The sequence below is a fragment of the Sciurus carolinensis genome, chromosome 16 (assembly GCF_902686445.1).
Source record: "Sciurus carolinensis chromosome 16, mSciCar1.2, whole genome shotgun sequence".
Classification (NCBI taxonomy): Eukaryota; Metazoa; Chordata; class Mammalia; order Rodentia; family Sciuridae; genus Sciurus; species Sciurus carolinensis.
The window spans coordinates 30,187,174-30,213,895 of NC_062228.1; the positions used below are offsets into that span (position 1 = coordinate 30,187,174).

Below are 26,722 nucleotides of genomic sequence, written 5' to 3' on the forward strand. Positions count from 1 at the left end.
TAGAATTTTAATAGGAATTGCATTAAATCTGTATAGCACTTTTGATAGTATGGCCATTTTGACAGTATTAATTCTGCCTATCCAAGAACATGGGAGATCTTTCCATCTTCTAAAGTCTTCTTTAATTTCTTTCTTCAGTGTGCTGTAGTTTTCATTGTAGAGGTCTTTCACCTCTTTTGTTAGACTGATTCCAAGGTTTTTTTTTTTTTTTTTTTTTTGAGGCTATTGTGAATGGGGTTGTTTTCCTAATTTCTCTCTCATTTGATTCATCATTGGTGTATAGGAACAAAATAGATTTATGGGTGTTAATTTTATATCCTCCTACTTTACTGAATTCATTTAGAATTCATGAGTTCTATAAGTTTTCTGGTGGAGTTTTTTGGATCTTCTAAATATAGAATCATGTTGTCGGTAAATAAGATAAATTTAAATCTTGCACCTAATAAATCTAAGAAGGTGCTTAAAATATAAACCAGATGCATAGCAAACCTGTTCTTTTCTGTACTTCTTAGACCAGCACTGCTGTCACATTAATCCAGGCAGCACAGCTCAAGTGACAAAGCTTAACATTCTCAGGTCACTGAGTTATCCCACTGGTTTGTTTGTACCTAATTGGTTCATGCAGCTCTATCCTTAAGATTTTTCTACCACTGACTTTAAAAATAATGCCCATAGGCCTTTAAAAATTTATAGAAATCACTGAGAATTCTATCACCCAATCATAATTACTCTTAAAGATGGTTTTTTCCACTTCTGCCCATTTTTATGTTTACAGGTAAACATTCACTTAAAAAATAAGGATCACATTAAATATAAGGCATCCTATCCTTTTAAAAGGTTACTTGAGGGCTGGGGATATAACTCAGAAGTAGAGTGCTTGCCTACCACGTGTCAGGCCCTGGGTTCCACCCCAGCACTGGAAACTAACAAGAGGACACTTGTTCTGTCATATATTTTCCTTATTAGATATTCTTTAAAACTATTAGTTTTAAGTGATTTATGTAGCACCAAAACATACATGCAAGGCTCCAAAATATTCCTTCTATTGTGTACAACCAGAGAAACAAAAGTTGTTACCCCATTTGTGTACAATGAATCAAAATCAAAAAATAAAAAATTAAAAAAAAATTTTTTTTTAAAAATATTCCTTCTAATATTTTAAACTTACTTCTTCCAAGCCCTCCAGTATCAGCACGGACTTCACTCACCCTCCTAGGAGTCAAAGGGGAGGCAGTAATACAAATTTCATCTGTTCTTTCCAGGTTCTGAGGTGGCATGACCTATAAACAATTGTTCACACAAATGGTAATATTCAAAAAAGCATTTTCTTTAGAAATATAGTAATACTCTAAGGCAGAAGAAAACTATCTTGGCTCATTAATTATACTTTAATAAAATCAGTTGTCTTTTTCCATTTTCATACTAAAACTAAAAAGCCTTCCAAACCTGAAAACTGGATAGTAAATATGAATCAACCTTTATTACTGATTTGGAGCATTAGAATGGCATCTATGCTAATGAACAGAAACTTGATCAGGAAGTAGAGAAAAACCACTGAATTTTACTGTCACTGAAACTCTGGGGCAATCTCAAATTATTCCTGACTTTTTTAAATATTTATGGGTGTAAAATATTAACACCAACTGTCAACCTCTCACACTGTACGTGGAAAATACTAAGCTGAATCGCTGTCTGATAAAAGGGGATTATGAATAGAATAGATATTGATGTGTTTTTTAATAAAAAGATGTTAAGATATTTTCACAAACCTCTTCACATGTAGGAACTCTGTTTTCATTGTCTCTAATTCTGTCCCAGAGTGGAGACTCTGGTTTCCATGCCAAATGATCTAAGATCTGTTCTTCAATCTGATTAAGGTGTTTTACCACCTCTCTACAAAGACCATCTTCTGCTCTAATGAATACTTCTATTACCTGAAATAAAGAAAATGGCCCTGGTTAATTTAATAATAATAATTACTATGATTTTTCACACAAAAAAAACTTTTACTAAGTGTAAGAGTAAAATGAGTACATTTGTTTAAATATTTTTCAATATTTAGACAAATACCAAAAATTACAAATTTTTACAAATATTACAAATTTTTACAAATATTACAAAATTATTTGTAATTACAAAAATTACAAATAATTACAAATTAGAGACAACAAGACCCTGTCTCTAACAAAATATTTTAAAAAGGGCTGGGGATGAGGCTCAAAAAAAAATTCCTGGTACAAAAAAAAAATTACAAATTTAACAAAAGTATGATTTTGAAACAGCTACTCTTTTACTATCTTGTAAATAATCATGTACATCTATGAATTATATAAAATATTTTGTACAGTGATATATTTCAAAATTTATAAATGAAAAAATATCCTTTGTATATTGAATTTGAAAACATTACTGTTAATATTTTATACTAAAGGGCCTCGTGTGTGCCTCAACACACACACAAAAATCATATTAAAACCCTTTAAACATTCAATATATGACACTACAGTAATTAATTTTGAGCATATCCTAAGTCAACATCAAGAAGGATTGGGGAAGTAGCTCAGTGGTAAAGTGCCCCTATGTTCAACCCCTAGTACCAAAACAAAAGAAGGAAATAGCTACAGGATTAATGCCTCTGTATAAAATGTGACAGGAAACTTATTTATTGATTAATATTTGGTACCTGGAAGTGAACCCTGGGTCGTTTAACCACTGAGCCACATCTCCAACCCTTTATATATTTTATTTTGAGACAGCATCTTACTAAGTTGCTCAGGGCCTTGCTAAATTGCTGAGGCTTGCCTTGAGCTTGCAATCCTCCTGCCTCAGCTTCCCAAGTCCCTGGGATTACAGGCATGTGCCACCATACCCAGCTAAAGAACATACTTTTTCAACATACTCTCAATGTTATTTAACACTCATAACAACAACAAAAAAAGGGATGCTATACAAGATTAGCTAGAGATGGGCACGACTTTTAAAACCTTTTAAAAGGCTCCTGAATCACAGTATTCTAAAAATCCTTTATCGGTTGGGTCTGGTGGTACACATCTGCAATTCCAACTACTCAGGAGACTGAGGTCAGCCTGGACCACTTAATGAGATCCTATCTCAAATAAAATAAAAAGTACTGGGGCTACGTATCAGTGATAGAGTGCTTGGTTAGCACATGCAAGGCACTGATTCAATCCCCAGTACCATAAAACAAACAAAAACCCTAGATGACTAACAACAGGAAATTCATCTCATCCACAATCATTAGTATCATACTTAAAAAAAAACTTATAATATCATGTTTGAATATCATGCATGTTTGAATATAAAACAAACCCCATCATTGTATAAAACTATAATGCACCAATAAAAAATGTGAAAAGAAAAAAAAGTACCTTATAAAAATGATAAAGTGGTACATCAAATATTTCAGTAATGAATGGAAAGTTCCCAGGAGGTTTATAAGAAAAAGTGACAACCTCAAGGCAGCAAGCTAAGAGTGATCTATGGAATGCATCTTGTTCCAGAACACCCTATAAAACAAAGTTAATGACATTTAGAAACATTAGCCTACTCTAAAAGGACATTTCATATTTAAATAAAAATACCAGATAAGGTCTTGTTTTCTGAGTTAGTGGAATTATGTGCTTACTTTCTTATAGAACCTTTCTTAACTCCATAAAGAAGCTCATTTTAATCAAAAACATAAAGGAATGTATAAGAACTTTCAAAAATCTTATGTATTGTGAAATGCGACATTGCTTACCAAAATACATATGCATAGGGATGCTTAGAATATTGTAAAAAGATGTTACAAAATGTTTTCACAGTAAGAGGCCACTATCCACAAAAAGACAGCTGGAAGGCAGGCAAGAAGGTGACTGGCTAGATGACCATGTGCCAAAAAACATGTTTATTGCAGGGTGACATATGATTTTTATTTTTTATTTTTTCCTGATTAATTTCTCAAAAGTGTATATAACATTTATTACTTTTGAATTAAAAAGTTACTCAGCCAACAAGAGAAAATATGGATAAATTAGAATTCATCAACATCAAAATTAAGAATAAATGGAGACTACCAACAAGGTGAAAAGAAAACCCAAAGAATGGAAGAAAATATTTGCAAATTGGATACCTGGTAACAGATTAATAACCAGAATTTTGAAAATTAATCTATAAAGGATTAATATCTAAAATTAATATCTAGAATTTTAAAAACTCCTACAATTTGACAATGAAGATACAAAGAAACAAAATGGAAAAGGTGCAGACCTAGATAGACATTTTCCCAAAGACATACAAAGGGCCAACAGCACAGGAAAAGGTACCCAACATCACTAATTGTTAGGGAAATGCAAATCGAAAGCACCATGAGATATCAATCCATATCCATCAAGATGAATATTATTCAAAAAATGAAAAATAACAAATGTTTTAAGGATGGAAGAAAGCTGAAACCCTGGTGTACTGCTGGTGGGAATGTAAAAGAAGTGATACAGCTGCTGTGGCAAACAGTATGGCAGTTCCTGAAAAAAATAAATAAAAATCACCATGTGGGGCTGGGATGTGGCTCAGAGATAGACTGTTTGCATCGCATGCACAAAAGCCTGGGTTTAATCCCCAGAACTGCCCACCCCCCGAAAAAAAGGAAAGAAGGAAAAGAAAAATTACGAAATATCCAGCAATTCTACTTCTAGGTATGAAGAACTCAAAAGAACTGAGAACAGGGACTCAAACAGTTGCCTGACAGATACTTGTACACCAATATTAACAGCAGCATTATTCACAGTAGCCAAAAGGTAGAAAAGATCCAAATATCCACGAAAAAAGAATGGATAACAAAAGGGAAAAAATGTGATATGTGCTAGAATGTGGATGAGTCCTGAAAAGTGAAATAAGCCAGGCCAGAAAGGACAAACATTGTATTTAACTCTACTTAAATGAGATACCTAGCATAGGTAGATAAATTCATAAGAAGACAGTCAGAAAACAGACAAAGTAGAGTAAAGGTTACCAAGGGCTAGAGGGAGGGGTGAACAGGACCGTTAGCATCTTACAGGAATAGACTCATTTTAGGAAGATGAAAGCGTTCTGCAGGTGGAAGGCGGTTATGGTTACATAACGCTGTTAATGTAGTTAATGTCACTTTATTGTAAACTTCAAGATGGTTAAATGCCTTTTGTTAAGTATATTTTATCACAGTAAAGAATGTTTTGTTTTTAAATCAGTTACTTAGGTGAATACACATGTATTAATATATCCTTCAATATGTGCTTTACAAAAAATAAAGTCGTAAGTCATAAAACATCCCTTTAAATTCATACAGCAATTTATATATGTACATATACATAAATGAAATGTAAATACAAGGAATTAGAACAATATTGGTCAGTTGCACAGTTTTTAAAATTTCAAAAATTATTTTTTTCTTTTAAAATCTTTAAAATTTTACCTTGTAATTAGCATGTAATGCATGTACATAAAGTATGATGTACAGTGTGATATTTACATACATGTATGATTCCTAGCCTGACCTCACAAATTGATCTCTTCCAGTATTCCCTAGAGTTTCATCTTCATAAAATGTCCATTTATTTTAAATTCTATTTTTCAATTAACACATACAAATTGTACAAAATTTAAAATATAACTTTTAAAAAAATACTTTTCTTAGTATAAGAAGATATAATTTATATAAAACTCTGTATTTCTTGACTAGTAAAAATCTAGGGAAAATAATCATCTTAGCAAAAGAATGGTTAAGCATTTATGTTGAAGTTTCACCAGTCAATACTCATTTATTCTTGCTATATAAGACTTCATTGAATAACAATTCTATATTATTTAACAACTCAAAATTAAGTCTGAATGTTTTAATCCTCGACCTCAAGAGTCCTCTTCCTACCTAAGAAAGTATGAATTACAATACATGACCTGCTACACTGAGAAACACTCGTTTCTTCTACTTACACATCTTATATCTAGGATGAAGGTGAGAGGGCTCAGATAAGTTTCCTGAGATACCAATTTTTACTCCCTAGAGTCATACATCATTTCTTTGTAATGACTCTCCCTCTTCCCTCCTTCCCTTCCTCCCTCTTCTGTCCTCTCTCTCCCTCCCCTCCCTTTCTCCTCCCCCTTTCTCCCTTCCTCCCACCTTTTTTTTTTTTTTTTTTTTGAGTAGAGAGGAAGGAAACTGGAAACTGTTTTACTCACAGATAAATCCATGTCTCCCAGTCTTTTTTGTTCCTGCTCAATAACAGATTCTAATACTTTATAGTAAAGCATCTCTGCAAAACGAAAATGTTTGCTGGCAATTTCTGTAGAAATAATTTTAAAAACACAAAAATCAAATGCAAAGAAAATAAACAACAAGGAAAATGAAGGCCCATTACTCCCTCTCTACCCACAAAATAAAATTTAAAACCAAACCCACACTTCAGATATATGACCTTTAATTGCTTGTTCAATTATCCCTCAGATTCCTTATATTCTTCATGGTAACATTCATATTTTTCTTTTAAAATTGGGAATTGAAATTTGCATATAAAGAACTATAATATCACTGCATTAAGATTCATACCATTTTGTTCTGTTTGAAAAAAAATAGTTCTATGGTGCTATAGTTTGGATGTTGAATATCCTCTAACACCCATGTATTAAAGAGTATGGTCCTACGAGTGGCTCTATGGTAAGATGGTGGGACCTTCAGTAGATGGGGCCTAATGGGAAGTCCTTAAGTCACTGGAAGCATGTCCTCAAAGGGGACTCTGGGAGCCCTGTCTCTTCTTGTCTTTCTCTTTGTTTTCTGGCTCATCATATGAGTTTGCCTCACCACATACTCCCTGACATTGTTATCCAGCATCCCCACAAGATGTCCCAAACAATGGAGCTACTCGATCATGGACTGGAACCTTCAAAACAGTGAGAGGAATAAACTTTTTCTAAGTTAATAATCTCAGGTATTTTGTTACAGCAATGGAAGCTGACAAATGCTATGTAATTAATTACTATTGTAAATATATGTAATTAATTTACTATTGCACATAATTAGTTCCAATTTGTGACATCAAACAATTCCCAGGCCATGTTTGGGCATAAGTACTAGTTACAGGTTGAACATGCCTAACATGGAAATCCAAAATGATCCAAATCTGAAACATGAGAACCAGGATGAATTCACTATTTGAAAATTCAACACCTGAATTCATGCAATAAGGTCACAATCAAACGCAGAAGCACTAAAACTAATGCATAAAAAAATTAGGCTAGTGCTGGTGATATAGACCATCACTTAGAGTGCCTGCCTCACATGCTCCAGGCCCGGGTTCAAGTCCCCAGCCACTCTGTTAGATTGCGGAGATAACAAACAAAGAAAAAAAATTAGGCTATAAAGTATATATGAAGCATGAATAAAATTTGTGTTCAGATTTGTGTCCTATCCCCAATATATTTCAATTTGTACATTCAATACTCAAAAATCTGACAAAAATCTGAAATCTAAAACACTTCTAGTCCCAAGCCATTTCAGAAAAGGGACAGTCAACTCATTTATCTGTCCTTGTTCTTATATGTTGAAGAATCACTATAGTTTTATTTAATTTCTAGTTTACAAATGAAAACTAAAAATTTACCAATAGGCCAAGCATGGTGGTACATGCCTGTAATCCCTGAGGCTCAGGGGGCTGAGGCAGGAGGATTGCAAGTTCAAAGCCCGCCTCAGCAATTTAGCGAGGCCCTAAGCAACTTAGTGAGACCCTGGGGTTGTTGCTCAGTGTTAAGTGCCCCTGGGTTAAATCCCTGATAACACACACACACAAAGAATATACCAATAAAAAAGAACAAAAGTCCAATATAATGCAGATATTAATCTAAAATTTATTTCTGAGAGGGGCCCAGAAATCACTAGAGTGAAAGAAAATATAGCCACACTATATCCCTCAGTTTAGTCATAGGTCTTTTCCTCATGTTTATGATTGGGTTATCAAGGACTCCACATAGTTAAACAGAGTAATAAATCTTACCTTTATTACAATTACTGAAATCCTCTTCTGGCTGGGAATGCTGAGAATATATTTCATACATTTCTTTATCTGTTAGCAATAGCCTGGGTTGGATCCCTGGAACATGTCCTAAAAAGTAATATGAAACTGTCTAATGTAAATGTCTTACCAAGTCACAAAGGGGCCAAATGTTTACAACTCTGTAATTTCATTAACATGTAAATAAAAAAAAAAAAACTTTGAACAGACACTATATATACTTTGCAGGTTAATTCAGGAGATCCCATACTTCCTTTACAGAGGTGGCTGTATTACAATTTGGAGTGGAATATATGTGTATTTCTTGTGTGGGGCTGTACATTTCACTTTGGTAAATTTAGCAGTCTTGGCCCTGGAGCCCACCTAATGCCCTGACTGGCCCAGACTCAACTTGCACATCCTCAATCACTGATGACAACCAAAACTGCCCTCAACTGATTCCCTAGAGGACAGAGGTGCTTTTTAAGAACTCTGAAAGAAACTAGGAAGAGGTATGTAACCTATGCTACAGACCCATATAAACCATTACTGACATTCTTTTTTTCAACCAAAATGAGGTTTATTTCATTGATTCTTTTTTATTAGAAGCAATATAAATTCAGTGCAGAAGGATTATGCAAATTATTACCACAGGCTTTTGTAACCACTGTGTATTTATCTTGATCATAAATATACACATTCACTGTAAAAACATAATAAGCTTGGAAAAAAAATTTTTTAAAACCAGTTATATGGCTAGGGTTGTGGCTCAGTAGTAGAGCACTCACCTAGCATGTGTGAGGCACTGGATTTGATTCTCAGCATCGCATATAAATAAATAAAAATAAAGGTCCATTAACAACTAAAGAAGTATTTAAAAAGAAGTTACAATTCTGCTAGAGATAATTATTGAATATCATATGTAACCAGAATTTTATTTATGAACACACACTTACCTTTGTACAAAAGTAAGACTCTTTGGTTTTACCTAGTATTTATTGGTAATATTTAACCCCACTGAGGATATTTAAGATGAAAGTTGGGAGGCATTTAACTTCTTTATAGGCTGAGTGTTTTATAAAAGAGCTTTCAAAAGCAACAGTGGTTTTGCTCTTGCTTTATGAACACATAAAGTTTCATCTTATCTATTCAAATCTGATCCACCCTTCACAACTTTGTTCAGTTCCAATCCCTTTTGTGAAGTTCTATGTCAACTCTCATCTACACTGACCACATAGCCTCCTTTTCTAAAATTATGAAATAGTTAATAATGGAGGTTTGGTATTTCATTATACAGGGTCTTGCACTGTTAGTTTATCATTTCCTACATCACATTAGGGAAATCTGAGCAAAGATGGTCTTCTACTTATCCATCTTATATTGCTATGTCCTCTGATGACCAACAAGACTGAGTATGCAAATGCTATAAAATTATTAAAATGAAGTACTAATAGTGAAAAATAGATATAGTTAATTGGAAAATGGTCAACAACCAATCTTGGAAAGGTAGACAGAGCTCAAACTAACCTGAGAATCTGTTCCAGTTTCTCACTTGGTGCATTCCTGAGGCCCGTCAGCATGGTGTGAAGACGACTCAAGCTATGTGTGGCTGTAGAAATGGGGGTCACACAAGGGCTGTTCTCCTTAATGTACCTCACACCAGTAAGTGGTGTGGAGATTCTAAGTGCTTTAGACTAGTGGGAAAAAATTAAGTAGGTTTTTAAAACAAAACAAAACATTACTTAGATAAGACTTTATATTACTTCAAAATAGAAATTTAAGTCAGTCAGATATTATCCTTACAATATTAATAAATTTAGCAACTCAAATATCACCATTCCTGTAACTTAAACATAACACCACTAAGAGCCACCACTATCCATATAAAGATGTGTAACATTATTTTAGTTAACTGTATGTTTGTGTCTTAAAAGTTAAAACTTTAAGTCCCGTAGGGTGGCACATGCCTGTAATCCTGGTTACTTAGGAGTCTGAGGCAGGAGGATCACAAGTTTGAGGCCAGCCTTAGCAACTCACTGAGGTTTTAAGCACCTCAGAAAGACCCTGTCTTAAATTAAAAAAGAAAAAGGGCTGAGGATGTGGCTAAGTAGTAAAGTGCCCCAGATTCAATCCCAAGGTGTATCTTCCTGTTATCTCTCCTTTAAAACTTTAACTCAGAGGAAAGATAAACATTATGTTTTTAAAAATTAAGAATATTACTCTATCTCTGAGAAACAGAATTTCATAGCTCTCATTCACCATCACTGTCTGTAAATACTCAAAAGATTGACAAATGAAAGCTATGAATTAAATTCTGGTCCAAGTAAAATCCAAAAGTTAACAAAAGTCAAATCAAATCTGCTTCAGAGAGATGATTAAACATTCTCCAACAGGGCAATCTGAGGAAGAACAGTCTTCATCCATCTTTTTGCCTCCTCTCTATCTTTAGTTATTGGACTCTATCACAGTTTTTCCCTCTAAAATAGAAGTCTTCGGAGAAATAAATTAGTCAATATTCTTGTATATAATATGAAAACTTAGAGACAAAAAATGTAAGCATAAATACATACACCAATAAAGCATCTTTTCAGATTTTTCAAATAAACTCTGAAAAGTTAAGGTAGTTAAAGTAGCTTAACACTATCATTATTATTTACTTATTTTTTGTGTGTATGTGGTGGTACAGGGATGAAACCAAGGGTCTTGTGCATGCAGAGCAAGTAGTCCATCACTGAGCTATAATCCCAGTCCCCAGTAGCATCTTTTAATATTTAAAAAAGACAAACTGCATTTCCCTGACTATTAAATGTACTTATTCTAGAGAGTTTTTAAAACACCTAGCACAATTTTCATCTGGCATTAGAACAAGCTACCAATTCTCACCTGATACAGAAAAGTTCAGAAATAAATCCATATGGCTTCTATATTAATCAGTATGCTTTCTGTATGTCTCAATAGCAGTAGAGCTAGCTGGGCATGGCAGCACATGCCAGCACACACCTGTAATGCCAAGGAGGCTGAGGAGGGAGAATCACAAGTTCAAAGACAGCCTCAGCGACTTAGTGAGGCCTTAAGCAACTTAGCAAGACCCTATGACTCAAAAAAAAAAAAAAAAAAAAAAAAAGTAGAGCAAAGACCTTCATTTTGTTTGTTTAGAGGAAATTCATTCTATCGTTTTTTTTTTTTTTTAAGTCCATAACATGACCTGGGTAGATGAACTGCATTATGTCCTGCCTTAGGTCTCTTGCAGCCAACTTCTTCACTATATATTAACCTGTGCCTGAATCAAGAGAGGAAAACACCTGCTGCATGTAAGAAGTCAACAGCAGCCAGCAGTATATAACCACAGCACCACAGGCAGCATTTTCATAGAGGAAACTAGAATGTAACCAGTTCCTGTTCATTCTCTTCAAGGTCAACATGGAGTTACTTGGTAGCACAGTGTAAGTGTTTAACTCCCTGTGCATTCTGACCAAGAGGAATTTTTAACTCAGGTATGAATGTGAAGTTGATAGTTTAAAAATACTAGGATGTTGCTGAGCACAGTGGTACTCCTGTAATCCTAGCTACTCAGGAAGCAAAGGCAGGAAGATATCAAGTTCAAGGCTAACATGGGCAACTTAGCGAGACCTTGAATCAAAATATAAAATAAAAAAAAGGCTGGGGATGTAGCTCAGCGGTACAGTACTCTGGGTTCAAATACCAGTACTGCAAAAATAAAGCAAAACGCACACACCCACTTCACTTCTCCAAGTGAAGACAAAATTTGCAATGGGGCTGTCCTTAAACCTGTTTTATTCTTTTATCAGCTCACATTGCCAAGTAATCTCTCTTCATTCCATGACTTTAAAAGCCATCCATATCCTGATGACTCCAGAAAAAAATATGTATATACATATATACGTAGGTAGGTATGCATATGTGTGTGTATACATACGAATGTAGTATATATAACCTTAACCTCTGTTGTAAACTCCAGCAATGAATTTTTAAGCTGCCTATTCAATGACTCTACTAGGATGTCTAAGAGACATCTCAGATTTAACATGCTAAACCTTAACTCCTTTCTTTTTTGCAGTGCTAGAGATGGAACCCAAGGCCTTACACATGCTAGGCAGTGCTCTGCTGCTGAGCTACATCCCCAGTTCTCTATCGGTAACCCTAACTTTTGATCCACCACCAAGACTTGTTCTTCCCTTTCACTAAATGTCAACTTTAAATATTTTTGGAATGCCTACTATATGTTGGACACTGTAAACAATATGGTCACATCCCTCATGAAGTTTATATTCTAATGTAGGGAGATAGATAAACAAGCAATTCTTTATACCTACTACCTACCTACTTATTTACTGCTAGCAATAATACTGAGATGACACCAATAGCAGAGTAAGGAAGAAAGGAAGTCCTGAGGGTTGGGGGATTTTGGTAGTTATTATTTTACATAGTAGTCAAGTTATCAGAGATCAGAACGAAGTGAGGAAGTAAGGAAGTAAGCCACATGAATATCTTGAAGAAACATGTTTTAGGCAGAGGAAACGGCAAGGCCAAGGCTTTGAGTTGGTAGCATGCTTGGCATATCTGAAAAATGAAAAAGAAGTGGCATGAATGGAATGGGTGAGGAGGACAGAAATAGATGAATTCGGAGTGGTAACAAGGCCAGATCACCTATGATCATACAAGCATTTATAAGGACATTAGGGTTTTTTTTTTCAGTTGTAGATGGACACAATGCTTTATTTCATTTATTCATTTTTTATGCGGTGCTGAGGATTGAACCCAGTGCCTCACATGTGCTAGGCATGTGCTCTATAATTGAGTTATATCCTAAACCAGGACATTAGTTTTTTATATCATTCACCCTATGGTCATTATTTTTCATGTGTCACATCTTAATCCACAACATCAGTAAATTCTGTGGTGCTATCTCCAAAATGTGGCGCAAATACATCCATCTCTCTCAATCAAGGTACATGAATTATCACTAGAATCACTGCAATAGCTTCTTACTCCTTACTTTCACCCTTCCCCCAAAAAGCCATTTCCCCACAAGACCTTTAAAAGGCCAGCCAGATCACATAGGGGGGTCACTCCTCAAAAACACTCTCTTAAAACCTTTCGTCTCAATCAGAGCAAAAGAAAAGTCCTTACAATGGCCTCCAGTAGCCTGCATGATCCTGTCCGTTCCTTGCTCCACACTCCCTTCACTTCTTAGCACTCTTCCCCTCCCATCGCTCTACCTATTCCACTAGTGTTCTCACTGTTCCTCAGAAATGACAATCGTGTTCCTATCTCAGAGCCTTGCATCTGCTATTCTCTTGGCTTCAAACATAACTCTTGCAACTATTTCTATGACTTGCTTCCTCACTTATTTAGGTCTCTGTTAATATTACCTCCTCAAACACCTTTCCTAACCACATTATCTATAGTAGCCCTGTCTGACCAGCCATTGTCCCCTATCCCCATACTTTGTATTATGAATCTATTTTCTTCATATACTATCATTCAACCTATATTTAACTCCTCAATTATCTAAAGTCATCTTCCTACTCTAGCTATAAGCTTCTTTAAACAGCATATTCATGGCTGTTTTGTTCACTGCTGTATTTGCCAGTGTCCAAAATACAATATGGTATATAAAATATCTTCAGAACATTATTAAATGAAAGACAGATGAGTCTCAATCTGAAGTAACTCACTTTTAGAAAAGGGAAACTTTTCATCTTTATCAGTCTAACACCACACAATGCTGAAACTCAGTTTAACAGAATTTCTTTTAGAGTCTGTTTCTCCAGTCTCTTTAATAAAGGCCCCAATTCAGGTTAATTAACATTTCATAAATCCCTACTATGTTCATTACATGCATAGGCTGTATACTATTGGCCCATCTTCTCAAACCAAAATTATCAGCATGATACTTGTGTTTAAACTTACAGTAAATTCTTTTCTCAGACCTAACTAAAGTCTTTCAAAGTTGATATAACAAAAGTAAATTAATAAGATAACTTTTAATTAAGAGACGTATGATGGAACTATTCTTTTTCACCCAGTAAACAAATAAAACATACAGAGAACTACAAAAATAAAACAGAACCCTCAGTTTATCTGCTCCTGTATTGTACTCTTCTGACATGGCTCAACTCACCTTGTCAAAATGCTGCTGCAAGATGTTTTTCATCTGTACTCTTTCAGCACTCTCTGTTCCTGAACCAGTGTTCAGGCACCTTGACAGAGTCCCAATTTCCTCTTCAGCATCCTCTCCAAGAAATATTCTTTCATCTAAATTCCCAACAGATAAAACATACTCTTCATAGGCCTTATTGATGGCTTTACTATATGGAAAAAGAAACAAACAAACAAACAAAACAAAATGTTACTCTCTCAAAGAATTGCCATTTCAGGTAATGTTTCAGGCCATTTAATTTATCATTTTTTATTTACTAAAAGTTCTAATAATTTTTGAAAGTAAATTTCATTTAAGATCACTGTTAATTATAAAAACTGAAGAGAATAAAACATAAGATTGCCACACTATATGCATCCGCTGCATAGGGAGTGAATTTTGCTGACAGTATTTCAGAGTGTGTACCCTGTACCAGTCTGCCTGGTGGATGCAGCTCCTGGTGAAAACCTTGGTTGTCTTTCCCAGTGTTGTAGGTACCTCTGAAAACCCTGATATTTCCACATTATCACTTTTCATCCATAAAGTTGCAAAAGCCTGCCTGATGTGGTCAAAGAACAATTTTCACTACATTTAAAAACAGAATTTTATTGCTTCCCTGTATTCTCCATAAACATTCTAAATTCCCAGAGTGTAAAATAATAACACAGAGCACTGAGGTTTCCTAAGTACACAATTTAAAATATTAAAACATTTTAACAGATGTACTCACAAACTCTCTCCAAAGTTCCCAGGTTCCAGAAACCCTGTAAGATTTTCTTCTTTTCCTTTGAGGAGCTATGATGAAAGAAGAGATTTAAAATTATCATATGAAATCAAGTCTTTCTCCAGAAAATAATTTTCCTGTTATTTCTTTTTACTTACACACCTTTTCTCATAAAGTTCCTAATATAGGGCTTCCAGAAATGTTCCTTTATTCCCTTTGCTTCCAAAACTAGACCATCGTGTAAGGAACAGAGTTTCTCAATGACACAAGGTGGGTCGGAGGAAGGTTTAGAATCCTTAGTGTGAAAATCTTCACATAGGCCTGTGATGAACAGAATAATAAAATGGGGATATCAGTACTCATAAATTAAACTCTAACAAACTAAAATACAGACTCTTAACAAGATCTGAATAGCATACAAATATACAGTTAATAGTGTATATATTCCTAATTCAACTCTAAAAAAAGCATATTACAACTTAAAAGATTTCATTTGATCATCTATTTTGATATGGTTTAAAAGAGGAAAACTAAAAAATTAATTTTAGTATAATGCTCTAAGACCAAAAAAATAAAATAAAATAAAACTTTGCAAATAAGTTTACATTCAAACAAAAAACACCACTTCGAAAAATATTACACAGTTGAAGGATTATAAACTTACATTTAATTATATTAGATTAGTTATCATATTAATTTAAAGTTTATTCTTGCTGTAGGCTCAGCATAAGAGCAAAAAAAAAAAGTCAAAGAAAAATAAAAAGATTAAAAGAAAAAAAATGAGGGAAGCAACCATAAAAAAATATAAAAGGGAGCTATGGGTATGGTTCAGGGATAGAGCACAGATGAGTGAGGTCCAGGGTTCAATCCCCAGCATAAGAGAGAAAGAGAGAGAGAAGGAAAGAAGGGAGGAAGGGAGGGAGAGAGAGCTAAAGAGAGAAAAAAGAAAAGAGAAGAGAAGAAAAGAAAAAGAAGAAAGAAAGGAGTTATGAAGGAATGAGAGAAAGGACAAAAAAGAATGTAGATTGATTCCCTTTTCCAAAGTGCTAGGGACCAAAAGTGTTTTAGATTTTGGAGATTTCTGAATTTTGGAATATCTGCATAGATTTTACCAGATAAGCATCCCTAATCCAAAACTATAAAATCTGAAATGCTCCAAAACCTGAATTTATTTTTTGTTTGGTAGTGCTGGAGATTAAACCCAGGGCCTTGTACATGCTAGGGAAATACTGTATATGAAACTTTTCGAGCATCACGTCTGTACACAGAAAGCTTCGGATTTCCAAACACATCAGATTTTATATTTTCAGATTAGGGATACTCAACGTGTACAAGGAAAATTAATTTACCAAATCAGGAGCAACTGAAGTAATGAACTCCACTAATTTAAAAATCTAATTTAATAAAATGCTCCTGGTAGACTAATTTAATAAAATGCTCCTGACAGACAAGGTAAAATTCTATCTGGAACCACCCCAAAATTGACAATAATTCTCTAGAATCCTACTATGGTATTATTCAACTAAAAGCAGCTTATATATTAGTTCCATAAATATTTTTAATATATACTTTATAAATTAGAATTTGGACTCTGAACTGTGATTTCATAGAAATTATATAACTTAAAGCACACTAAGTGCATTGCCAAAATAATTAACATTCCTGTACCTTTGTTGGTTTAGGAGATGAAAGTTCATTTTCCCCCTTTTTTTTGGGTGGTGGTGGTGGTACTATGGATTGAACCCAGGAAAGTTCTATCTGAACTATACCCCCAGTCCTTTTTAAAATTTTATTTTGAGACAAGGTTTTACTGAATTATTGAGGCTGATCTCAAACTTGTAATCCTATTGAGTCACTGGGATTATAGGTATATGCCATTGTGCCTGACTCATTTTACTTATTTTAGAACCATAACTAGTTTTATATAGCAAAAAATTAGAAAGAAGATTCTAACAGTAAATCCCTTTTTGCCTCCACAGAGTGTGTCAGGCACAAACCTTGCCAATGTTGAAAAAGACTACCAGCTTTAATATCATCTTTGCTAAGTTTCTTTCTTTTTATAAAATTGCACAACAAATATATATTTTAATATTTTTATATGACAAATACACATGATATTTAACATGGGTAATCTTCTATTTGCTACTCTGAATTTCTAAATGTCTTCTTCCTTATTGAGTATATATTTCAAAAGCTTCTAAAGTTATCATTTAAGACTTTAAACTTTGTGATATATCCATTTGCTTTTCCAAAAACAAAAATTTAAAGATAGCTTTGACTCCTCATCATGTCCTGGATAACTATGATGATGGAAGCTTTTCAAATATTCATGTTTTCTGATGCTGGAAAATCTGTATTATGTATACAACTACCAAGAGTAATAAACAATGTAGAAATCTGGCTTGCCCAAGAATCTTTTATATAAACACTTACCTTTAAAATTAGGGTTCACTAGTTCTTTACGATTAGAACACTGTAGGGCATTTCCATAAACCAAGCCAAAGCACACAGGAGAAGGTGATAAGAATTGACTAAATCATCACTAATCAGGGGAAATTACCTACAGGATTTTAGACAGTTTACAGAGTTAAATTTGCATCCACTTTACAATGTTTTAAAAATAATTTCCTTTATTTTAATGACATTGTACAATATTGTACAAAGTTAACTCAGAGTTCATTAAATGTTTTGGCAAGTTCACATTTTGAGATACTACTCACATATTTATAAATTTCTAAGTGTTTAATGAAAACAAAAACCTTACTAAAAATGGCCATGCAGTCATTCAGTATTCATTAAATAAGCATTTACTAAATACCTAGTAGATAACTAAAATTTTATTATCATTAGGTTTTGAAAATTCTGAAAAGAATTATAGGCTGGGCATAGTGGCACATGGGTGAGGTGGCAAACAGCCAGCTTCAGCAATTAGCAAGGCCCTTAGTAACTTAAGGAGACCCTGTCTGGAAATAAATAATAAAAATGGCTGGTGATATAGCTCAGTGATAAAATGCCCAGGATTAAAAAGTTATAAGTTACCTCAAACTGTAAGAAACAACTGACATGAAAACACTTTTCTGTCATGAAAAATCACTAGAAGTATTTAGAAGGGGACAGCTGCAAAATGATTTATAATTTTCGCATGTATATATACTTTAAAACAATCAGAACCCTGATGTGACATTTTAATACTTTTCTACATAATAATAGAAACTCATACAACATTAATGCAACGGGAACACAATTAAAGATATTTAAATTCTAGAGTTACTATCCAAGGATAATTGCTGGTGTCTGGTAACAAAATACATAAGAAACTTAAATCTAAATCTACAGAAGTGTGTCCTTTCAGCAGTGCTGTTTAAGTCTAATACTGAAAGCAAGTTGTAGATACTGTAATGGTTTTACTATTCTCATAATTAAGAAATCTATCTAGTAGTTGTTTTTTTTTTTACAACTTGAAGTCTGTTCCTTTTTGGTCAAATATTGTCTATATACACTTCATATTGATTTTACTTTCTTATACTATCAGATAAATTCAATGTAAATGGCTAACATTATCCAGAGAATTATTTCCAAACCTCAGCATTTTCATATTTAATACCTACCCAAATACAGCATGTACCCACACAGAGCTTCATTTCAGGTTTCCTCTCCTTTCTTCCAAGAAAATTACCACTTACCTCAGCATAACGGGATATACAATTCTTTTTTCATATAAATGAAAATATTCAGCAACTCAACTTAAGTGAATTAGAAAGAAAAAAAGAATCTTCTGGTGCCATGTGGCAAATGATCATTAACGGATTAAATTCCGTATTGATATATCCAAACCAACTTTCTTGGCTTTGCAGAGTTTTAATTACTAAGTAGACTTAGCGCCTCATATAATAAAACAGGAAGTGGCACCTACAGGTTCAAGCTACAAAGCCTATCACACTGACAAGTCTAAACTTGTCACTCACATGGACTTGCCAAGGAGGAAAAACCTTTCTGACAAAAAGCTGAAATGTCCCTGAAAATCAACTTCTAATTTAAATTCTAGGTCTGTTTCAATGTGACATACTTTCTATTTCAAATCCTGACCTTACAAATAAATCTCACCGTGAGATACTGTATCTTTCAATCAACAAAGAACAGCTAGATGAAAGCTGTTAACCTTTATACTTGGCCATTTATCAGGAATGAGAAGATTTGAGATTTCCTGTAAAATAGGAAAGTGGTACCTATTGATTTTCTGACCACAAAGCTCTTCATGTGACAAGCCCCAAACTTGTCACTGGTGTGTACTTAACCATATGAATCAACAAAGATAGCAAGCAAAAAGTTACTTAGTTTTCAGGAATGAGAGAGTCTGGGATACCCATATGATGCAGAAAAAGTCATGAGGAAAAGTGGCTATAGAAGCCATCATACCCCAAATAATCAAGAACCAAATAAAATTAATTAAGCTGCTTTCTGAGTAAAGATTCTACTGCATCATAAAGATCATAGTGGAGGGCTGGGCTTGTGGTTTAGTGGTGGAGCGCCTGCTACATGTGAGGCACTGGGTCCAATTCTCAGCACCACATAAAAAATAAAGATATCGTATCCATCTACGACTAAAAATATCTTTAAAAAAAAAAAAGAAAGAAAGAAGAAAGGAAGGACCGATTATAGTGGACGGGGACACGGAACTGTAATCCCAGCTACTTGAGGAAGGAGAACCATGAGTTCAAGGATAGCCTGGACAATATAGCAAGACTTTATCTCAAAAAACAAAAACAACACAAACATTAAACAAAAAACAAAAAACCCCACAGTGGTGGATTTGTGAAGGACAAAGCTATGATAAAGTTGTTATAGACTGAATTAATAAGATTCAAACACTGAGTTAACTGAAGTGACAAAAAATACACCACCTCAGTTTGATCAAGTAAGGCAATAAATATTATTTTAATCGTTTATATGATACCAAATACATTTACTCTTAAGCACACATAAACAACAGATAAAACTCCTGAGTCACACATACCTTCCCAATACAATCATCTGAAAAGATTACTATCACATATAATATCAGCCACACAAGCTAAAACTTGTTGCAGCCATTATAAAAATGGTTCATAGACTCCTAAGCCTTTATTTCACACCCTAGATCACATCACCTTTATCTCTACTAAAGAAAGCTGCCAAAGTGATGGATAGCATACAGCTCACATTTGACAGAAGACTTTTCAATCAAGCACACAGCTCAAGGAAGTAAGGATGCCTGTCACCTAACTAGAGAAGACCAGCTGTAATAAACAAACCACATCTGGAGATAAATAGCATGACACAACCTTGCTAGAAGTCTTCGTATTTAGCATGAAACCAGGAGCCAGGAGGTCTGGGTTCAAATTCTAACTCTGTTCCTAGTCTCTGGGGCCGCAGTTGCCTAATCTTAAAGTGAGTAATTGATATACATGATCTAATAATGAGGACCTCTTCTACAAAAATCCCCCTTATCCATGGTTTCATTGTCTGCAATTTCAGAAATTGAGTCAACAGTCTCAAAATATTAAATGGTACAGTTCCAGAAATAAACAGTTTATAAGTTTTAACGGCATACTGTACTGAATAATATGATGAAGTCTGTTTTGCTGTTTGGCTGTTCCCACCAGGACATGAATGCTCCCTTTGTCCAGTGTATCCATGCTGTAGGCATTATCCATCCACTAGTAGGCTTCTTGGTTATCAGATCCACTGTCACAGTATAACAGTTTTTCTGTTCACCTTCATTTTACTTAATAATAACCTCAAAGAGCAAAAGTAGTGATGCCAGCAACCTGGATATGCCAAGAGAAGCCCTAAAGTGCTACCTTTAAGTGAACAGATGAAAGTTCTTAACTTAATAAGAAAAAAAAATTATGCTGAAGTTGCTAAGATTTAGAGTACAATAAGATATTTTGAGAGAGACCACATTCATGTAACTCTTACATAACTGTTCTAATTTATTATGTTATTATTGTTAATCTCTTATTGTACCTAATTTACAAATTAACCTTTATTTTGGTATGTAAAGAAAAATATAGTACACATGAGATACAGAACTATTTGTGGGTTCAGGCATCCACTTGGAGGTCCTTGGGAACAAATCCCCCACAGATAAAGGCGAACCACCTTATCTGTGAAAATCCTTCCAGCTCTATGATACTTTGTTTTTAACCTTTACATTTAATTGGGCTATCTTATGAGCAAAGATATACCACATAATATAAAAAAGCTACGTAACTAGCTGTACGTTCTTTTCTCCTTTAGCTATCTAAGAATTATTCTTAAGTGGAAATACAGAGGAAAAAAACCTAATAGAAATGTACTTTTGTAATTGCAGATCTTGGATAAGTGAAATGGGATAAGAAAGGAGAGAAATAAATCTCACTTAACCTTTGGTTAAATATATTTATCTGAACAAGATGCAAAAAGCAATCTGAACTATTCTAGGTGATTAGTCCCACTCAGCATGAAATATAGCTCAAATTACAAGCATATAAAGAATAAGGTGTTTTCAGTTTGAAATTCAGAAGACAACTTTGGGTCAAAAGATGTTGAGTAAGAACAAAATTAAAAGATTCTCCATTTAATAAGAGAAGATCTGTATGGTGTAAAGAATTACAAAAGATCCTTTTAAAAAAAGGTGGTACAAAAGAATCTAGGATTAAAATGCTTGAGAAAATTTTCAGTGAGGATCTCTTCCTAATACATATTACAGGCTGATAAAAAAAAAACCTGAAAATTTAAATAAACTACTTAATACGTAAATAAGTATTACTCTTTCTTACCTTTTGCATATATAAAAGCACCCAACAAAAATGGAAAATTTCAGACACGGTACAGGGCTGTCGCCTTTGGGGGAGGAAAAAAAGGTCATGAGACAACAGAAGAATTAGAAAAAGACATCCCAAATGACTGCATATTAGGCGTGAAACAAAACCATGGTTAGAGGAGTGATACCAGATTCAGCTTCACAGGGAAAATGTGCAAGAAATTCTGCCCCAACCGAACACCAGGAGGAAATAACTGGGAGTCAGGGAAATAGCTCATCTCAGAAAGAAAATATCTGAAAAATTTTAAAGTTTTGAGGTCAATATACATAAGGTAGGAAATAAAATGAAAAACAATAATTATCTTTATGACATTATCAGAGCTAATGCTGCTTTAAGATCCCTGCAGGCAAGTAAGATATTTCCCCCAGACCCCCTGTTTCAGAGCTGAGAATATATCTCCTAAAAATATTCCCGACTGTGTCAAATCATACATGATCTTGCTAAGATAAATTCTGGTCTTCCTACAAGCCCTACACTTCCATTCATTGACAGTATCTTGTTATATTCACCAAGTTGTCTGATCAGATCTGCTTTAAATTTGGCTTTTCTATAAAAACCTCTGCCAATGTTTAGGCAAGATATGTGATCTCCACATTCCAAAAGCCTTATTCTAACAGGGTGCCAAGAAGAGCAAAATACCTGAAGATGATCAGGAGACTGGGTTTAGTTCCAGCACCATCATTAGCTGGGTATACTTCTCTCCCTGGGCATTAGTCTTTCATCTGTCAAAAGATTATTCTACTGGGTATAAAACTGTATTTACTTCAGCAGTCCATGGCAAGAATGAAGTTGGTGCTCTGCTTTAAAGTAACTTCCCTACCACAGCACAGGATACATTATTTCTAGCTTTGGTTGCCCATTAAGATAAAATTCAAAAATTTCAGCTTAACATTTAAGTCACTCTAAATTCTGGATCTGTAACTTGAGAACCCAGAAAAAACCTTGACTAACCTACTTGTTGCCAAATTTCTTCTTGCTTTGCTGTTTCTGTCTATTGTTTTCCTTTGCATAGAGGCTATCTATTATCCCCAAATTTACCTGTCAAAATCCTGCCTATCCCTCAAGACCTATTTTACTTAGTTCATTCTTTACCTGACTGACTCATCTAGATTTATTTTTACTTGAGGAATCCTATATTTTTATTATCTACTGCATTCAGGTTTCTTTTGTTATATGATGTATGTACAAACTGGAGTCTTTTTATCTGCCTTATTACCTTGACAACACTGTAAACTCTTGAAAGACAGAACTATGGGGTTTTGTTTTTGAATATTGTGTTCTACATAAAACCTAAAGTACTTCCTGTAGGTAAGTGTTCAATAAATACTCAGTGACTTTCAAATTATATTGTGAGATGCAGCATATGGTCATAGTGAAGCACAGGATTCTGCCATCAGACTACCTTAGTTTCAGTGATAACTCCACACTCATTAGTTGTGTGAACTTGGCCAAATTACCTCCCAGGGGCTTATTTTCCCCATCTGTAACAACAATATCAGCCTCATAAGATTGTCATGAAGATTACCTGAATGATGTATGTTTATGTTTTATAAGAGTCCTTGCTCCCCATAATAAATGCTCTGTAAGTACCATGCATTGCTAGTATTATTGTAAGAAGAAAGTGATAATAAAAGTATAGAGTGTTATAGAACTAGAGGGTATAGTCCACTGGTAGAGCATGTGCATGGGCCTGGTTCAATGCCCAGCACCAGAAAAAAAAGTGATATAAAAATCTTAAATAACCAGACAAGGTGGTGCAGACTTGTAATCCCATTTACTCAGGAGGTTAAGGAAAGAGAATCACAAGTTTAAGGTCAGTCTGGGCAACTTAGCCAGACCCTGACTCAAAATAAAAATAAAAGGGCAGGGTATGTAGCTCAGTGTTAGAGTGCTCCTGGCTTTAATCCATGGTACCCCACTAAACACAAAAATTTAAATAATTTTATAATTTCTTTTCTCTCTCTATCTCTCTCTCTCTCTCTCTGTATCTCTCCTTTTTTTGTGTACTGGGAATTGGACTCAGAAGTTCTCTACACTGAGTCACATCCCTGGCTCTTTTTACTTTTTTGTTTTGAGACAGGGTCTCACTAAATTCCCAAGACTGGTCTTGAATTTGTAATCCTCCTGTCTCAGCCTCCAGAGTCTCTGGAATTACAGGCATGCACCACAGTGCCCAGTTTTAATTTTCTTAAATAGAAGTAGGTATCCTAATAAATACCAAAACAAGTACAATATAAAATCAGTTTTCTACACACTCCAAAGAAAAAAAGATATTATTTATCTTTCTATAAACAATCACACTGGTCTTGCTGAAACTCAAAACAAAGCTGGTATCCAAAGTTTAGAATAACAATTTGTAATAGTCAACTCTCCCAAACTTTAAGCAAACTAGACCAGCTGCTTCCATGTCAGCAGTGTCAACTATATAAAACTGTGGTTTGTTATAATTTCAAAAGTTTGTACTTATTGTAAACATCCTTCACAGCTTGGGAAAACTTTTCCATATAATGAGAAGCAAACATTATTCATTCTAGTCAAACATAAGACCTTTTCCTGTACTTTCTTTATCAAGTTCTATTTTAAAAACAAATTTCCATTTCTATTTTACAAACAAATTCTTTCTCTGATTGCCCAAAGCTATAAGATACAAGACAATGAGTCAGAGTAAGTTACTGACTCTGCAGAGTTCAGCAGAAAGCACAAATTCATAATCATTTTAGTTCTTCTAGCCTCTCCTCCAGGCCAGTTTCTGTACTCTTATTGATAATAAATATTAAAATACATAGAGAAGTCATTTCAAGGGATTATTTTTTACTCAGTTTGACATAAAATTCAAATTAAAGAACAGCCTAGTCAATAATAGAAATATAACAGTCAATATGTGGTATATACCAGGATACCTAATTGCTGAAAATCCCTAACCTCTGACTTGTGCAGTTTGAATTTTGGTTGACTAAATAAAATGGCAAAGTTTATATAAACAAAGATTCCATACATTGCAAAATTAAAGAAGTCAAACTCTTCATAGCTAACACAATAAAAAGTAAAATTATTATTAAAAGAAAACTCTTGGGGAAAAGATTATTTATGAATCACATTTCTTTTTAAGACTAGCAAAATTAACAGAGGTATCAAAACTGTAACACAAAAAGACAACACTTATTTCCAAGAAACAGATATAAAACCCTACCTCTGTTTTCTTCCTCTCTGTTGACGAGGTTGCTCCTCTTGGGGATATTTAAAAATGTCTTGAAAATGGGTTCATATTTCTTAAAAATTACAGCAGAAACAGTGAAGTTTCTTTCTAATCTCTCAGTACGTTCTCTGAAATGTGGGGGTAGATTTGCCATGTCTTCCCATTTCTTCATCTTGTTAAAAAATTCAATTAAGCTGATATTAAAGATATAAATGAGGCATTTTCATAACTAACACAAAGTGAAGTATATTTATATCAATATAAACAGTTAAAAGTAAACCAAAATTATTGCACTACATTACATTTAGCTGGGTGTGATGGCGCATGCCTGTAATCCCAGTGATATGGGAGGCAGAGGCAAGAGGAGCCAAGGCAATTTAGTGAGGTCCTAAGCAACTTAGTGAGGCCGTGTCTCAAACAAACAAACAAAAACAAAAACCGGCTGGGGATGTAACTCAATGGTACAGTGTCCCCAATACCACAAAAAATAAAATATAATAATATAAAATAAAGTAAAATAAAAAATAAATAAAGTAAAAATAAATAAGTAAAATAAAAAGTAAATAATAATATACATTTAGACAGTGATATAAAGTCACAACTCATGTCTTTGACTAGTTTAATATCTTACAGATTGGTTCATTACTCTGATTCTTACACCTGAGGGGATTTTTTTTTGTAAGTTTTTTTTTTTTTGGTACTGGGGATTGATCCCATAGCCTCATGCAACTAGGCATATACTCTGCCACTAAGCTTCATTCCTAGCCCTTATAAAAATTTTTTAGGTGAGCTGGGTGCAGTGGTGGCACACCTGTAATCCTAGCAGTTCAGGAGGTCGAGGTAGGACAAAAGTCAAAAGGTAGTTAATCAATTTAAGGGGACCCAGACCCCTGCCCAGGTTCAAGGTGAGGAAACAAAACAAAAGTCAAAGCCAGCCTCAGCAACTTAACAAGACCCTGTCTCTAAATAAATATAAAAAAGGGCTGGGGATGTAGCTTAGTGGTTAAGTGTCCCTGGGTTCAATCATTGGTACAAAAAATTTTCTTAAAAAAAAAAAAAAAAAATTTCTTTTTATTTATGTAAGACAGGGTCTTGCTAAATTGCTCAGGCTGGTCTTGAACTTGAGAGTATCTTAACTAACTGGGGTTACAGGGTCGTGTCACTATATCTGGCTACCTGAGGTTTGTCTTTTAAATTATGAAATATTTTAAAATATAAAAAAAAATGAACAAAAGTAACATAACCAGCAAACATGTATCCAACTTCCAGGATTAACAAATATTAACATATTGAATACATTCTGCCATGTTAATTCAGATTTAGAACTAAAAACGTTATATAAGCAGTCAAAATTCCTATGTACTACTCCTTTAGTCCCATTTCCCTCCTTAGTCCTTCTTCCCTAAAGATAACCACCATTCTGAAATTAGTCTACTTCCTATCCATCTGTGTTTTCATAGTTAGAACACAAATATGCAGATCCATAAACATAAGTAATATCTTTTGCATGCGTTTCATATTTTATACATAAGGAATCACCCCTTAAGTAGTTTTCTGCAACCTGTTTTTCAAGTCAACACTTATGAGACTCATTAATGTTGATACGGATTTAATTCATTCAATTGCTAACATTCCTACTTATGAACATACCATGACTTTTTGCATTCATTCTATAACCAAGTGAAATTTAGATTGTTTCTAATTTTTCATAACAAAAATGCTGTAATACACATCCTTGTTCATGCATTCAGGAATTTATTTAGGGACCATCCCAAG

The 26,722-nt window shown here is 34.2% G+C and overlaps 1 protein-coding gene across 1 annotated transcript in view; it reads right to left on the bottom strand.

Annotated features, from left to right (window-relative positions):
- Rbl2 (RB transcriptional corepressor like 2) overlaps positions 1–26,722 on the bottom strand; it is a 53,814-nt gene that overhangs the window by 23,190 nt on the left and 3,902 nt on the right. Inside the window, 15 exon segments of the mRNA XM_047527321.1 lie at positions 1,169–1,280; positions 1,770–1,934; positions 3,390–3,527; positions 6,214–6,317; positions 8,022–8,089; positions 8,091–8,129; positions 9,546–9,712; positions 14,164–14,350; positions 14,912–14,976; positions 15,066–15,226; positions 17,339–17,404; positions 17,407–17,466; positions 21,705–21,769; positions 24,941–25,007; positions 25,010–25,140. Of these exon segments, the coding sequence (XP_047383277.1) occupies positions 1,169–1,280; positions 1,770–1,934; positions 3,390–3,527; positions 6,214–6,317; positions 8,022–8,089; positions 8,091–8,129; positions 9,546–9,712; positions 14,164–14,350; positions 14,912–14,976; positions 15,066–15,226; positions 17,339–17,404; positions 17,407–17,466; positions 21,705–21,769; positions 24,941–25,007; positions 25,010–25,140 (1,595 nt within the window).